We start from the raw sequence: 12,968 nt of genomic DNA on the forward strand, positions 1-12,968 counted from the left end.
GTCAGAAAAAGGAATATTGCTCATTGCAAAGTTTAACCCTTGAAGCACTAGGGATGAGCAGATATCTTCCTTGCAGCATTTTCAGCTTCCCCATTCATTTTTCTCCATCTTCCTCCATTAATCCTGTTTGTCTGGATCCCCCATTGGATCCTCTTTCAACCTGGCTCCCACCCTGCTGTCAGAGGTAGGTTCTTGCTTTCCCTGTGACTTTGCTCTTGTTAGAACACTGTAAATAGCCTCCAGTCACACAAACACAGCAGCGCTTTGGACTGCCATGTCCAGAGCTTTGGTGCTGTACATTATCAGTGTGCATTGGTGCTTAGAGAAGGTTTAACTTCACCTTTAGCCTCACTCCACCAGCTCAGAAACTGCTGCATCCTTCCCCACCCTGAGAGTTTGTCTTTGTGGCATATTGTGCTTATTTGTGTTTCCAAGTGCACTGATTGAAGTTACCAGCTGTTGCCCTTTTTTCCTACTTTTGCTCTCTTCTTCCCCGTCACATTTGCGTTATAAACAGAGAACTTGGTATTTTTAGCTGAAGCACCAAACATGGACTCGGTGGCGTAGGCAAAAATAGATAATTAGTTGGGCTTGAAGCAGAAGTGGCTGTGTATGTATGTGCTAGAAACCAGGGCTGGCATGGTAAGGCTTTAAAGGGAAGATGCTCGATGCTCTGCCATGTGAAAACTTGCCTGTGTAGCCTCCTGGTTCTGTCCTTGATGGTTTGTTTTCGTTTGGTTTTTTTTTCCTTTTGGAACCCACTGAATATGGAGAATGACTTAAAAGGCTGTTGAAGAAAATGTATTTCTTTGTATATTTGCTCTTTGCCTTTGCAGCTCTGCTCTTCATTGTGAGCTGAAGTCTGGCAAACGCATGATAGGGAATAAGAGATCTTCTGATGTGATGGTCTTGGATATTGATTTGTTTTCCTCTTAAAACTCTGTTTACAAATTCTTTTTGCTTTGATTCTTTGTTTCCTCCTGGACACAGCACAAAGCTGGCCTGCAAGAGCACCAACAGATAAGCCTTTTTCTTAAGTGTATGCAACTAATCCAGCTGCACGTTTCCAGAAGTTGTCAGGCATTTTAGAAACACTTTGTACATGGTAACTGAGTCCCCTCAAACTTGAGGTGTGCGTGAAGCTGGGGTAGACTGAACTTGGTGCAATTGCTCAAGGTATGGATGGGAATAAACCCTATGTTCTGACTCTTATGGTCTTGGCACCTGATGAAAATGGAGCTTATTTCCAAAAGAAAGGGAAATGGAGAACAAATGCAGTGTTTCAGGGGTATTTTCTTGAGTGAGTCCAGAAGAGGCCATGAGGACTGGAGCAGCTCTGCTTTGGAGACAGGCTGAGAGAGCTGGGCTTGTTCAGCCTGGGGAAGAGAAGGCTCCTTAAGGGGAGACCTTAGAGCAGCTTGATACGAATGTGATCCAGTTGTCCTTGTGGCGCGGCAGGAATTTCATGGCGAGATACTTCAATAATCTCAAATCTCATTTTGCACCTTTTCCTGCTTCGTTCCTGCAGTTTTCCTATCTCACTGACGCACCACATCTCTCTCTGGCGTTTTTCCTTTCCTCTCCCTCTCTGCCCCCTGATCCCTGTGGTAAAGAAACACAGAATTTCAGGAATTAGAGCAGCGTTGGCCATGTGTGAGGATAGAGTTTGGGGAAGAACTGGTGTTCCTATTACCGAAAGTTACTCCTCTGGCAACTTACCTCCTCTTCAAGTGGTACCTGTGTTTTCCAAGTTAATCATTGAATCTGTTCAAAGTAGAACAGCACCAAACTGGTCATTTTTTGGCCTTCCTTGTTTGGGTGAGCCATGCATCCTCCTCAGGTGTGTAATAATATTTATATGCAATTAGCTGGAGGGCCAGGGAAAACGAAACAGTGACACTGCTGGTAAGAAAAAGCATTTTTGATCACCGAACCACGCGGTGTTAAATAAAGACGCGCAAAACGGGTTTGCTGTAGCATTTCCCTCTCGCTCCCGTTAACAGCGGTACTTCTTGTGCCCAAAGGTGTGGGTTTAACACAAGGCGGGGGTCTGTGTGTGTGTGTAGAACCGCCGCGGGGGGAGTTCCGCTCCCCGCGTAAAGCCGCGCTTGGCTCACGCGGGTTTTGGCGCAGCAAAGTTGGGGCGAGCCCGCACCCATCGCTGCGGGTGGGGGGAGGTGTTGCGGGTTCCCGATCCCGTCGGGCGTTACCCGCGCCCTGGGGCTGCGGTGCGGGGTGGTACCGGGGGGGTGTTTTTTTTAGGGGGGGGGAGCTGCCCGCACACCACCACCACCAACCCCCCCCGCGCCAGCCGGCGGTAGATCCCGCCCAGCGCGCGCCTAAGTGGCTGCGGGGGAGGGGCGGCTCATTAGGGATGCGGGCGCGCGCCGCGGCTCGGTAGTCGGCGGTGGCCGGAGCGCGGAGCGGAGCGGAGCAGCGCGGAGCGGAGCCGCTGCCTCGCCCCGTCCCGCACCCGGAGACAGAGAGAGAAAGGGGCGGGGGGAGAGAGGGGGTAAAAAAAAAACCTTAAAACAGCAAAATAAAAAAAAAAAAGAGGGGCGAATTCTCTGGCTTGAGCTCGCCCCCGGAGGGACCGAGGGGAGATTCGCATCCCTCCTCCTCCTTCTCCCCGCACCGGCCGCAGGGGAGAGGCGCGGGAGTTGCGGGGACAACATGGGCCGAGGGGCTGCGAGGAGCCGCTGTCCCCCGCGCCTGGAGCGGTGGCTGTTGCTGCTGCTGCTGGGGCTCTGCCGATGGACGGCTGCGCTGCGAGGTGAGCGGGACGCGCCTTTACCCTACCCGCATCCCGCATCCTGCTTCGTGGCTGGAGCAGCGCGCGAGAGAAGCGGGAAGGGGAAGGGGGGGGGGGTGTCCCACCGGTTGCTCGTCGCGCGGGCGGCGCTGCCGCGCGCCCCCTCAGTCGCGAGCCGCGAGGACCGTTACCGCCGTCGCTGAGGGAGCCCCGCGCGCTCTGCCTGAGGTAACCACAACGGCGGTGCCCTGCGGCGGGACAGCGCGGCCGAGCTGGGTCTGCGGCGGGGACAGGAGGAGGAGGAGGAGAGAGCCGCGGGGTGAGCTGCGGAGGTAGCGGCGGTTGAGGAGTGCAGGAATACCGCGGACCCTTTGGCCAGCGGCTCTGTGGAGGGAGTCGGGCTGTCCCGGGGCGGTGGGTGTGGGAGACGCGGTGACCTCTTCTGGCAGCGAGGAGCGACGTACCTGTGGAGCAGAGCAAGTGCCCGAGGTTGGATGTGCGTACACGCGACTGTCTGCTTTTCATATGCGTGATGTTTGAGGTGCTCGGAGTGCTTTTTATTTAACTTTCTTTTGGTAAATCAATTGAGTGACACTATGCCTTTAAGGCAAATAGCCAAAGGATGCCAACAGCTCCTCATCGCCTTGCATCCGATGCCTTGGCTGGTCTGTCTGGACTTATCAAAGTGTTTGGAGTGCCTGGGAAGCACGCGTGTGTGTGGGCAACCCGGTGTTATGTGATCATTTCTGGAGGACTGTGCCTGCTGTCAAAAGGACACAGATAATGTATTTGGAGTCATTAATGGTGTGTTCATTACAAACAGCTTGTTTGTGCAGAATGGAGTAATGAGGCTTTGTAGACCCGAAAAGATTCCTCTTGCTGTATCTGCACTAGCCCCGCTGTGGAGGTCTGTCTCTCTTTGCATGCCTGTTGTGCCCGTGCTTCCATTTTCTTGTGTGGGTGCTTTGCTGGTTTGATGTCTGTAGAGGAGCTCACCTGCAGGTAGCCAGCGGGTTATCCCGTTGTGCCACTGTTGCTGGGATCCTGACTGCTGTGCAGTGACTGGTCCAGCAGAGGGGAAATGGGAGAGCTCTTGTGCAACGGGCAGGATACAGCCTTCTGCTGGTTCTTCTAAGAAACCACAGTTCATAGAAAAAGGAAATAGATGATGAGAATAGAATGAAGGCTAATATTTCTTAATTATTTTTTTAATACTTTCATCAAGAAGCATCTGTGATGGCAAATGAATGCATGGGTCAGTCAGTGATGTGAGGTGCTTATTGCCTTTTGTTTCACACATCCATGGCAGGTCTTGCACTGTGCAAAGTGCAGTCAGGATCGGGCCCTGTCAGCACCCGAAATTTCCCACCGCAGTTCAGGATAGCTCTTGTGTTGCTGTTAAGGAACGAATTTCAACTATTCAATTAAAATTTGCCACACTGGACATTTCTAGACTGGAGCAGGATTGATTTTGGATGGGATTCTGAGGAAGAACAGTATGGGTTTTCATCAGTTTAGTGTCTGTGGTCTGTCAATTGTATGTTGCATAGTGTTTACTTGTAGCTTTGGCTTAAGCAGTTAACCTCAGTTAGCAATCCCTTGAGCTATAAGGTTTTAGTTTATGAAGTTGTCTAAAAGCTGCCTCTGAAACAAATTGTGTTCCAGGATTCTGTTCTGAATGGGGATTAAAGAAAAATGAAATTACTGTAGATGCCCTTCTCACAGCTTTTTAAATCTATTGGAATGAATATACATATATAGCTTTGGGCTTTTATTTTACAGGGTAAAATGCATAGACACGATGGTAATTTGAAAATGAGAAGAGTCTCTAATATTTATTATCTCATTGATGCATTGAAACTAATTTTGGGTTGCATGTATCTGAATAAAGATGTCTATAAAAGATGAGCATTAGTATTCCTCTCTCTTGATGTTAAAGCCTAAAGCTGTGTGTTAGGTGGTGTTTATAGATCTGAGTACATTTTGTTCTAAACAAGCATTGTTCGGGGATTTTCCTTTTCCAGTCGCATGGCACTTGCTGTATGGCTTGGTAGCCACTGCATATTGCTACTGATTTTCTGATGATAGAATGCTCCACTGAGCCACCTAATGGAGTTCAGGTGGGGCTGTGGACACTAAGCTGTTGAAGAAAATACCTCCTTTTAGTCTGTAGAGTTTGAGGGGGTTTTAAATATATAAATATATGTACATACATGTATATTTAATTTCTTTTAACAACATAAAAAGCACTGCTAACATGCAATCCACAGAGCTGCATATTTAAAGTACTACTCTGCATCTAGGACCCAAGATGGCAAGCCAGCCTCTGGACAGCAGAGCTATTGGAGGAATAATGCTTGTCTTAGAATTTGCCATTTTTACTTCTCTGTTGATACGGAAAAATGTAGTGGTGAAGACAGGACTGATAGCAAGTGATTTGTGTCCTGCTTGTACCTTTTGTCTTGCATTTATTAATGGCCTTGTGCAAATTAGATGAGCCTCCGTTTATTTCATTCTGAGTGGGTTGGAATTTCATTCGTGTGTCTGAGAATTCTGTGTTTGCAAAGTACTTCACTGTCACCAGCAGAGCTGTGTAAGAGCTGTCACTGATGCTTGATGTGAGGAATGGTGTTGATTTGCTGCTCTGCTTCAGAGTTTGCACTGCGTTAGCAGAGTTGGGAGGGTTTTTGGGTGTCCTGGTTTCTACATCCAAAAGGAAGCATATTGTTTCTGTGGCTTTATTAGACTATCTCAAGTTCTCTTTCTGTGTTCCTGATACCCTGCTGAGAGTAAAGCTGTTTGATTATTCGTAAGTACATTCAGCAGTTTACTGTTTGAAATGTTTCTGACGTGCCAGCCCCAACTGAATACACACCGTGTCAGCATATTGATTTATTTGATCTTGAAGTCTGCATGTTATTAATATCTCAGCTAGATGTAGACTTTGAAATATTCCTAGTGAGCGACACAGGAGTAAACCAAAATTAAGGCAGGACATGGCTGCTCTGGGAATCTCTGTCTGACTTTGCTCAAATCACTCCATTCAGGTAATGCTGTGGTTTGATTTTGTTAGGACAAAGCATTCATTAAAGTAACAACCCAGGTGCTCTGCTTTGAACCCTCCTTCTGCTCCCGGGTAGTGTGGCGTGTCTTACGTGAGCTTCTCTGCCAATGGGTATATTATTATTTAACTTCGTAATTGCTCAGAAAATAAACTTCCTGTTCCTGTAGGTTTGTTTACTAAACAGTTTATCTCCTTTTTCCGATCTTCTCAGTGGTACAGGCTCAGTGTGCGTGAGCTACAGCATTGCCGATGTTTACAGAGGTAGAGAAACTACGGTTTCAAAACAGTCAGTTCCCTAAAACTGCAGGAAAGATGGGGGCTGCGAAGAGCAGTATTTCAAAACTGGGTGGAGGATTGAGAAGTTGTCATGTTTTTGAACTCATAAGTATGTGTGTGTCTTTTTTTTAAGTCATTGTCTAATTTTGTTAAGGTTTCTATTTAGCTCTGAATTTATTCCACATTTACTGCTGGCTTTGCAATTTGTTGTAACAGTTCGTGAAATAACTCAGACAAAGAGTGAGAAAGTCTGAGCGTTTCTTTTGAGTATAAGACTGACTTTGGACATGGATATGCTCTAATTTTGTCTGTTATAGAACACTCATCCTTATGTGGGTTGTTTCAGTTTGCACCCTGATGATGCTGGGGTATGTTCCTGCTTTGCACAGAGAGCATACTAGGAATTTCTGCGATGCTGCAGATGGGAATGGCAGTTAAGTTTTCCTTGTATTGCTCAAAAACCCGAAGAGCTCTGGATGTGATGCTGTCCTGGAAGCGAGGTGTGCCCAGCCTCCATCGTGTGCTTGCTTTCTAGTGCATGTCTCTGAAAACATTTCCTTTTTGGAAAGACAAGAGAATTCTGTCCTTTCAGGTAGTATATTGCAGGAGTGGTTTTCCTTGGCTTGCCCTTTGTACATGTGCTTGTTAATATATGTGCTCAAGAGATGTGGAATTTGTCTCTTCAGATGTAGAGAATAAAGCTTGAGCTGTACAGGGGTGAAATGAGCTTTCCATGCTATGAAAAACATTTTCCATCTTCATCCAGTAAGAGGACTTTGTATCAAGATGAATTTTCACCAGGGCAGAATAGAAGCTAATCTGATGGTATTTTCACAGTGAATTACAGTAGGCAAACACAAATAGTATGATATATGCTAAGATGGAAAATTACTTCTGGTGCAAAGGATTCCTCAGGGCCACTTGATGTATCTTTTCTGTATTTTCAGTCCTGCTTTCTGTTGAAAGGCGGAGCCTGAGAAAAAGAGCAGAATTTTAACACCAGAGGCTGCTGTTTCAGTTGTTTCTAGATGCTGCTGCTGTGCAGTGAAGCAGATGGTCAGGTTCATTTGTGTAAAATAGAGAAATGTTTCATTTTGTATGTATACTTTTAAAGAACTTTAATAGTCATATTGTATCATGTGGCCTTAGAGCGTGAGTATCTGTGAGTATAAAATTTTTTATGCTCCAGCGAATCTCATTAGAGATCAATAAACCACATTTGAGAGCATCTTGCAAGTTGGATATTATAGGATGCTAACTCTATGTACAAGCCTAAGTAATCTGAGCCTTGTAATTTACCTGTATAATTATGATCATTGTGGTTTTCATCCATCTTCTTTCCTCTCCCACCCATCCTTTTGTGGTCTTTTATAATGCCACTCAAAAATGATGTTAATAAAGAAACTGTTATTGCAGGCTCCTGGGCAGTGGAGTCCAGTTACCTGCCTGATACTGTTTAGTGCCAAATGCTTTATAGGAGCGTCTGTGCAGGGGCTGTTGGAGGGCAATTACACTTAAACATCAGGTTCTCTAATGAATATTCTACTGTATGCTGCCGTAGGTGTTTTTGTCTGGTTTTGCCCCTTTCTTTTTTGAATTTTAAGACGCTGCAGACCTCAGTGAAGCCCTGATGCACTGAGTTCGTTTAGTTCCAGTTAGATTAAAAATATTTTTGGTTTGGATTTATTCAGCAATTAGGTTGCTTTTGGATTATTGAAGAGGATGAATAGGCAGTATCTAATTAATTTGCATATACAAGGGTTTTTTTATGCAATACTGTGTCTATATTGAGGTAGAACAATGACAATACGGTTTCTCAGACAAGAGTATGTCTGTGAGATTACGTGTGTGCACATAAACATAATATCAGCATACAGCTATCCTAGTCTTTCTGTACTAAAAAAAATATAAAGTGTTAACATTCATGTTTGAAATTCCTACTGTGAACATCTCATTGGAAACTTCTGCTTAACGTGTCATGGAGAGAGAAAGATGCAAGTAGACGATGACCTTAATTCCTAACTATTCGATGAATATGATTCTGTAACAGTGTTCTGGAGAGTTTCTAGAAGCCACAAACCCATTGCAGGCAATTGAGAGGAGCAGCAGCCCTGGACTGGAAAAGCAATTTAAAATCCTCATGTTTGTTCCCCACTCTTCATCCAGCTGGAGCTGCTGTGACTAGGTTGCCATCTGGGGGGCAGCTGGCCTGGGAGGTGGCTCCGTTTAGTTGCCAAATACTTGCTCTATAACAGCCTTTGCAAGGCAAAGATGATGTGAAGCTGTAGCATTATCTGTGAATGCTACAGGCCAGTATTCCTGTTCTATCTGGACTGTGAAATTCCATTCCATTCCTGCTTCTGTAATCGTTATGACCAGGGAGCTTAGGGGTTGAAGGCTTGGTTGGATGTACCTGCACTTTAATCCCAGCTCTGGACCTGACCTGTAACCTAGCAGAAAGGGACTCTTGGCTTTTCTTGCCCTCTCTGCGGTATCTCTACAGTAAGGGTGTGGGTGTAACTGTAAGTGGCTTCTATGCTTTGAGTCTCCAATGGATGCTTCAGCACTTGAAACGCTGTAATAGAAGAGTGTAATTAATCTGTAGATAAAGCTTATTAAATGTGTCTAAACATAAAAAATATAATGAAAATGAATGGAAGTAGTGTAATGAGCTCTTTTGTTTCTTTACCTTTTTTAAATGAAGAATAGGAACAACAGTAGAAGAAATTCTTAAAAATTGCTTCTCACTTTTTCCAGGAGACCTGCTTTTTGCCTTTATGCTGAATGGAGAATTGAAGTCACATTTCCCATGCTTTTATGTCTAACTTGTGTTGAATGTCAAAAAGCTTTTTGAAAAAAAATCTCCTCCTGGTTGATGAGGCTTTTATTTGGAGGAGGATAAAACAAAACATTTTGGATTTTGGTGTGTGTGTGGTTTAGTGCTCTTTGACTCACTGCACAGAAAGCTGAAGTCCCACCTGTAAGTGATTAAAAGAAGTGTTACATTACTCATCTTCTGGTTGGATATGCTTGATTTTTGGTTTCAGTATCAAGTGCTTTGGTGGAAGTAAAACTTTTTTGTGAGTGTTTCTGCATGTGAAATTAAATTGATTGAATCCTGACAGACAATGAACATAAAAAGAGCAAACTGGAGATTTTCTATAAATTGAGAAGTTATTCACAAAATTGCTTCTATACTTTCAGCATTCCTAATAATAAATTGCATTACAGAAAACCAGATTTACTCTATTAATTGAATTCAACCCTTCATGTAAGACCATAACTGATTTGTAGTTCAACAGATGCGTTTGTGACTTTTATGGTGACAGATGCTTCAGGTTAGCTGTGTCTAGGCCAGATTGAAAACCACTAAAGACCTCTGGTAAGCCATTACCCTTTGAAATATTAATTTCAGCTTCCAATTCAGGACGTATTTGCTGGTGATGACACATTGCGAGATACTGCTGCTGACACATATAATGCTAGTTTTCAGTTGGAAGTTTTTGTTTTGTATCTTTTAACTTGGCTGTAAAGAACATGGGCTGTTTTGAATGAGAAGGTAGTGTTGGGTAGCAGTTACCAACCTTTGCCAGTCAAAGCTGTGCATGCAGATCAGTAATGAATGCAGTGGGGGCACTGGGAGACCCTCTTTAGCGCTGTGTCCTAACTGAAGCCCTCTAGGTAAAGTTCTGAATGTTGTTATTCATAGTATGTCATTCTTCGAGTAATTTTGAAAAAACATGGACTTGTTAAAATAGCTTTATAATTCTGGAATTTGCTTTTTTGCTCCCCTGAATAATTGTGCATTCTTAAGAAACTGAGCCTCCTTAGATAGTTCATAGGCAAATGGTCATAATTTCCTTGTTATGAAAGAGTGAAAATAGCTGACAGGTATTCCAGTGATAAATACAGCAGTGCAAAAACCTCTCATTTACCTTTATTAACTATAGAATCCTGATAGACTCAATGGGTCAAATCTGTAGATCCGAAATTGAGCAACTTGGTGTATCTTAAGCTAAGATGGAGTAATGTGAAGTGAGATGCTGGAGATTTGTCCTATTTTTCTGTTTGCTGTGTCTGTGCTGGTTTTGGTTGGGATTTTGGGGACACCGTAAAAAGCTAGAAACAATGTATGATATTAGACCTGGTAGATAGAATTTATTTATTTCTGAGCAAATGCAAACATCTCAAAATTGCAAAGGGGTATGCAGTAAATAATTGTGTATAATGAAAGCTTCCAGGTCTCAACATTTAATTCTGATTAGTAGAAGTATGGCGGTCGCCTTTTGAAAGGTTGTGTGAATAAAGTATCAGGAAAGTCAGCAACCTCATAGTTAAGACTTCCACACAGAGCACAAAGGGTCTGTGTGGAAGTTTGGTGACTCTGGCTGGCAGTTGCATCAGGGACTGAGAAACATCGCTGTAAAGTGTTTTGCTGTTGCTGAAGCATGGTAGTTCCTGGAAGGAGAAGGGAGGAGGGATTGCTTGGAGCTTTCAGGCTGCTCTGTTGTTGGAGATGTGCCAGCATCCTGACTCTAGGACCAAAGGGTTGGCGTATGTATATGTAACCCTATATTTAATACTTTATTATAGGGAAAACATGTTTATTCATACATTCTTGTTATCAGTCCAGCTTTTTAGGCTTTTCCTAAATAGAAAGCAAGTTCAGTAAAATTAATTTAGTTTCTAATAAATAGTGGTGGTATGTTAAAAGCAGAAACAAGTTAGTCCTTTGCAGTTGTCAGCTGGTAGCATGGTTTATAGCTCTACTGAATACCCAGAGGCATTCCATTAATACCGAATTTGCCACAGTAACAGCAAAACTCCTTCTACTCCCACTATAATATTAAAAATGTAGGACTTATTTTGTGTCAAATGAGCTAACAAAATAAAAGATGAATTTAAAGTATTTAATCTGTCAGCATCAATGAATCTAAGAGGATTATCATTCCATTACGGCTAATAGATTTTTTCCAAAGATAACTTTGGTACTTGACTTGCCTATTTCTATGAAGATTGTTACAGATCTAATTTAGACTACAATTTAAATGTTCCTGCTCTATTTTGATTGAATCTGGGAGTTAGTAATGTGGTACCTGGCTTATGCTGAGCTTGATAACTTTGCTTCAATCACTTGAACACAAGCTCTCATTCTTGCATCTTTAATTCTTCACAAAGACTGCCTAGTGTGTTGAGTTGTACTAAACATGACTTAAAGTTCAAGCTTGAGAGCTGTAATTTAACAAATTACATGCCAGCCTCTTCTTGCCTTCTTTCTGAGGAATTAGTAAGAGGTTGGAGTAGCAAGAATAAAACTCAGGATTACCCTTATGATGGGTATCCTCCTCCTCTGTAAAATGAGTAGCAAAACTTCTCTTGATGTAGCCTAGTACAAGGAGAAGGCCCTGGAAGTTGGGGTTCTTATCTTCTGAGCTGTCATATGTGTGTCTAGGTTTTGGAGTGGACAGTGATGTGGTTCTTTGAGATAAACATGTATAACTTGATTTGATGCCTTAAAGAGATAGAACAGCAACACTTATGTCTTCATTCCATCTCCCCAGACAAACTCTGGAGGAGGGAAGAGAGTACACAGTAGGTGGAGAAACTTTCCAATTTTAGACTGAACCTGGGCTGTTGCTTTTGACTTAAGTAACTGTAATAGTGCCCTCACAAGGGTCTTGAGGTTTAACAATTAGAAGTACTATAGTAAAAGGAGATAGAGGTTAGTCCCAGCAGTTAAATTCCCATGCAGAATTTTTCACCAGAAGGCTACCAGAAGATTTTGCAGCATACATGGTATTTCACTAAGTTGTATATGAAAATGAAGAAGGTTGTAGTGATTCTGACCACCAGTGAGTTGTAGTGAGGCACTGTTGCTGTTTGGTTAGTGAAATTATCTTTGCCACATCTGGGTGGACTGATGCTCCCATTAAATTTAGAATTTGGCACATCCTTAGTCCTTTCAGAAGACAGACCAAAGAAACATGCAGATGAAGACTACATCAACCTCTTACAGCTGTAATCATCCCCCAAGTTAGCATTGCAGTGCTGTAGCTTGTGATGTCAGACTGAATTACATGGCTATCGAAATGCCACGGTGTACTTCAAAAACTGTTTGAATTCTGTGAATAATTTAAGGACTTAGAGTTTCCAGTATTACTTAGTGCTTTACTCTAGTTTGCTGTTTCTAATCACCAGGGGTTTTTTGATGAATGCATTAAATGCAGAATAGGTGGCCACTGCAAGACCTAGACCCCTTCACAAGTCCAGGAATGCTGGAATACCACTGTGGGAGGGAGAAGACCAGTAAAGCATCATAAATGGTGACCACAGTATTCTTAGCTCTCATTGCCTGTTGCTTTGATGGAAGTTGTGTCTGTAGCTAAGTGACATTTCTAGCTGGTTTTACTATTTCCCGCGAAACAGCTTCAGCAGTCAGGAGCCGATTTGTACGTTTGTGTTTGAAATACAGCCATGCTCTTTAGCACTTTTACCCCTCGAAGATATCAAAGCACTCCAGAGATTTCGTATTATTTCAAAGGGCAGAAGCAATGAAGGGAAGGGAAGAAAGGGAGGAGGGAAACTGAAAATGCTCTACCTCTATATTTTTTGAAAGTGCTGTTACTGAAATACCCTCTATAAATGTTCTCCAGCATCTTTTGGTTGAATGAAGGGATAGTGGAGGCAAAAGGTGAAGGACCTTCTTTCTGCTGACCAAACATTGTTATTACTTGTCTGAAAATGCATTGTGTAGACTATTTGCTGTTTCTCTTTCTCTTAGAGATTTACCTTATGTGGAAGATAAAACATGACTAAATGTTTTGGAACTAATTCAGAGTCCTGCTGCTGCCTGCAGTGGTGGTGGTAGCCACCCTA

General features: G+C 43.3%; 1 protein-coding gene across 6 annotated transcripts in view; it reads left to right on the forward strand.

Annotated features, from left to right (window-relative positions):
* Positions 1–12,968, forward strand: part of UNC5D (unc-5 netrin receptor D) — a 138,616-nt gene that overhangs the window by 8,643 nt on the left and 117,005 nt on the right. For 3 of the 6 annotated variants that reach the window (XM_030510111.1, XM_030510113.1, XM_030510112.1), the window contains exon 1: positions 2,397–2,773. The exons of 1 other annotated variant lie outside the window; for it this stretch is intronic. In XM_030510111.1, the coding sequence (XP_030365971.1) occupies positions 2,674–2,773 (100 nt within the window). In that variant the 5' untranslated portion in view covers positions 2,397–2,673. Of the gene's footprint in view, positions 1–2,376; positions 2,774–2,957; positions 2,981–12,968 lie in introns of those variants that run through there. 2 more of the 6 variants (XM_030510114.1, XM_030510115.1) reach the window with 2 other exon arrangements.

Source organism: Strigops habroptila, chromosome 21 (genome assembly GCF_004027225.2).
Source record: "Strigops habroptila isolate Jane chromosome 21, bStrHab1.2.pri, whole genome shotgun sequence".
In the NCBI taxonomy this organism is placed as follows: Eukaryota; Metazoa; Chordata; class Aves; order Psittaciformes; family Psittacidae; genus Strigops; species Strigops habroptila.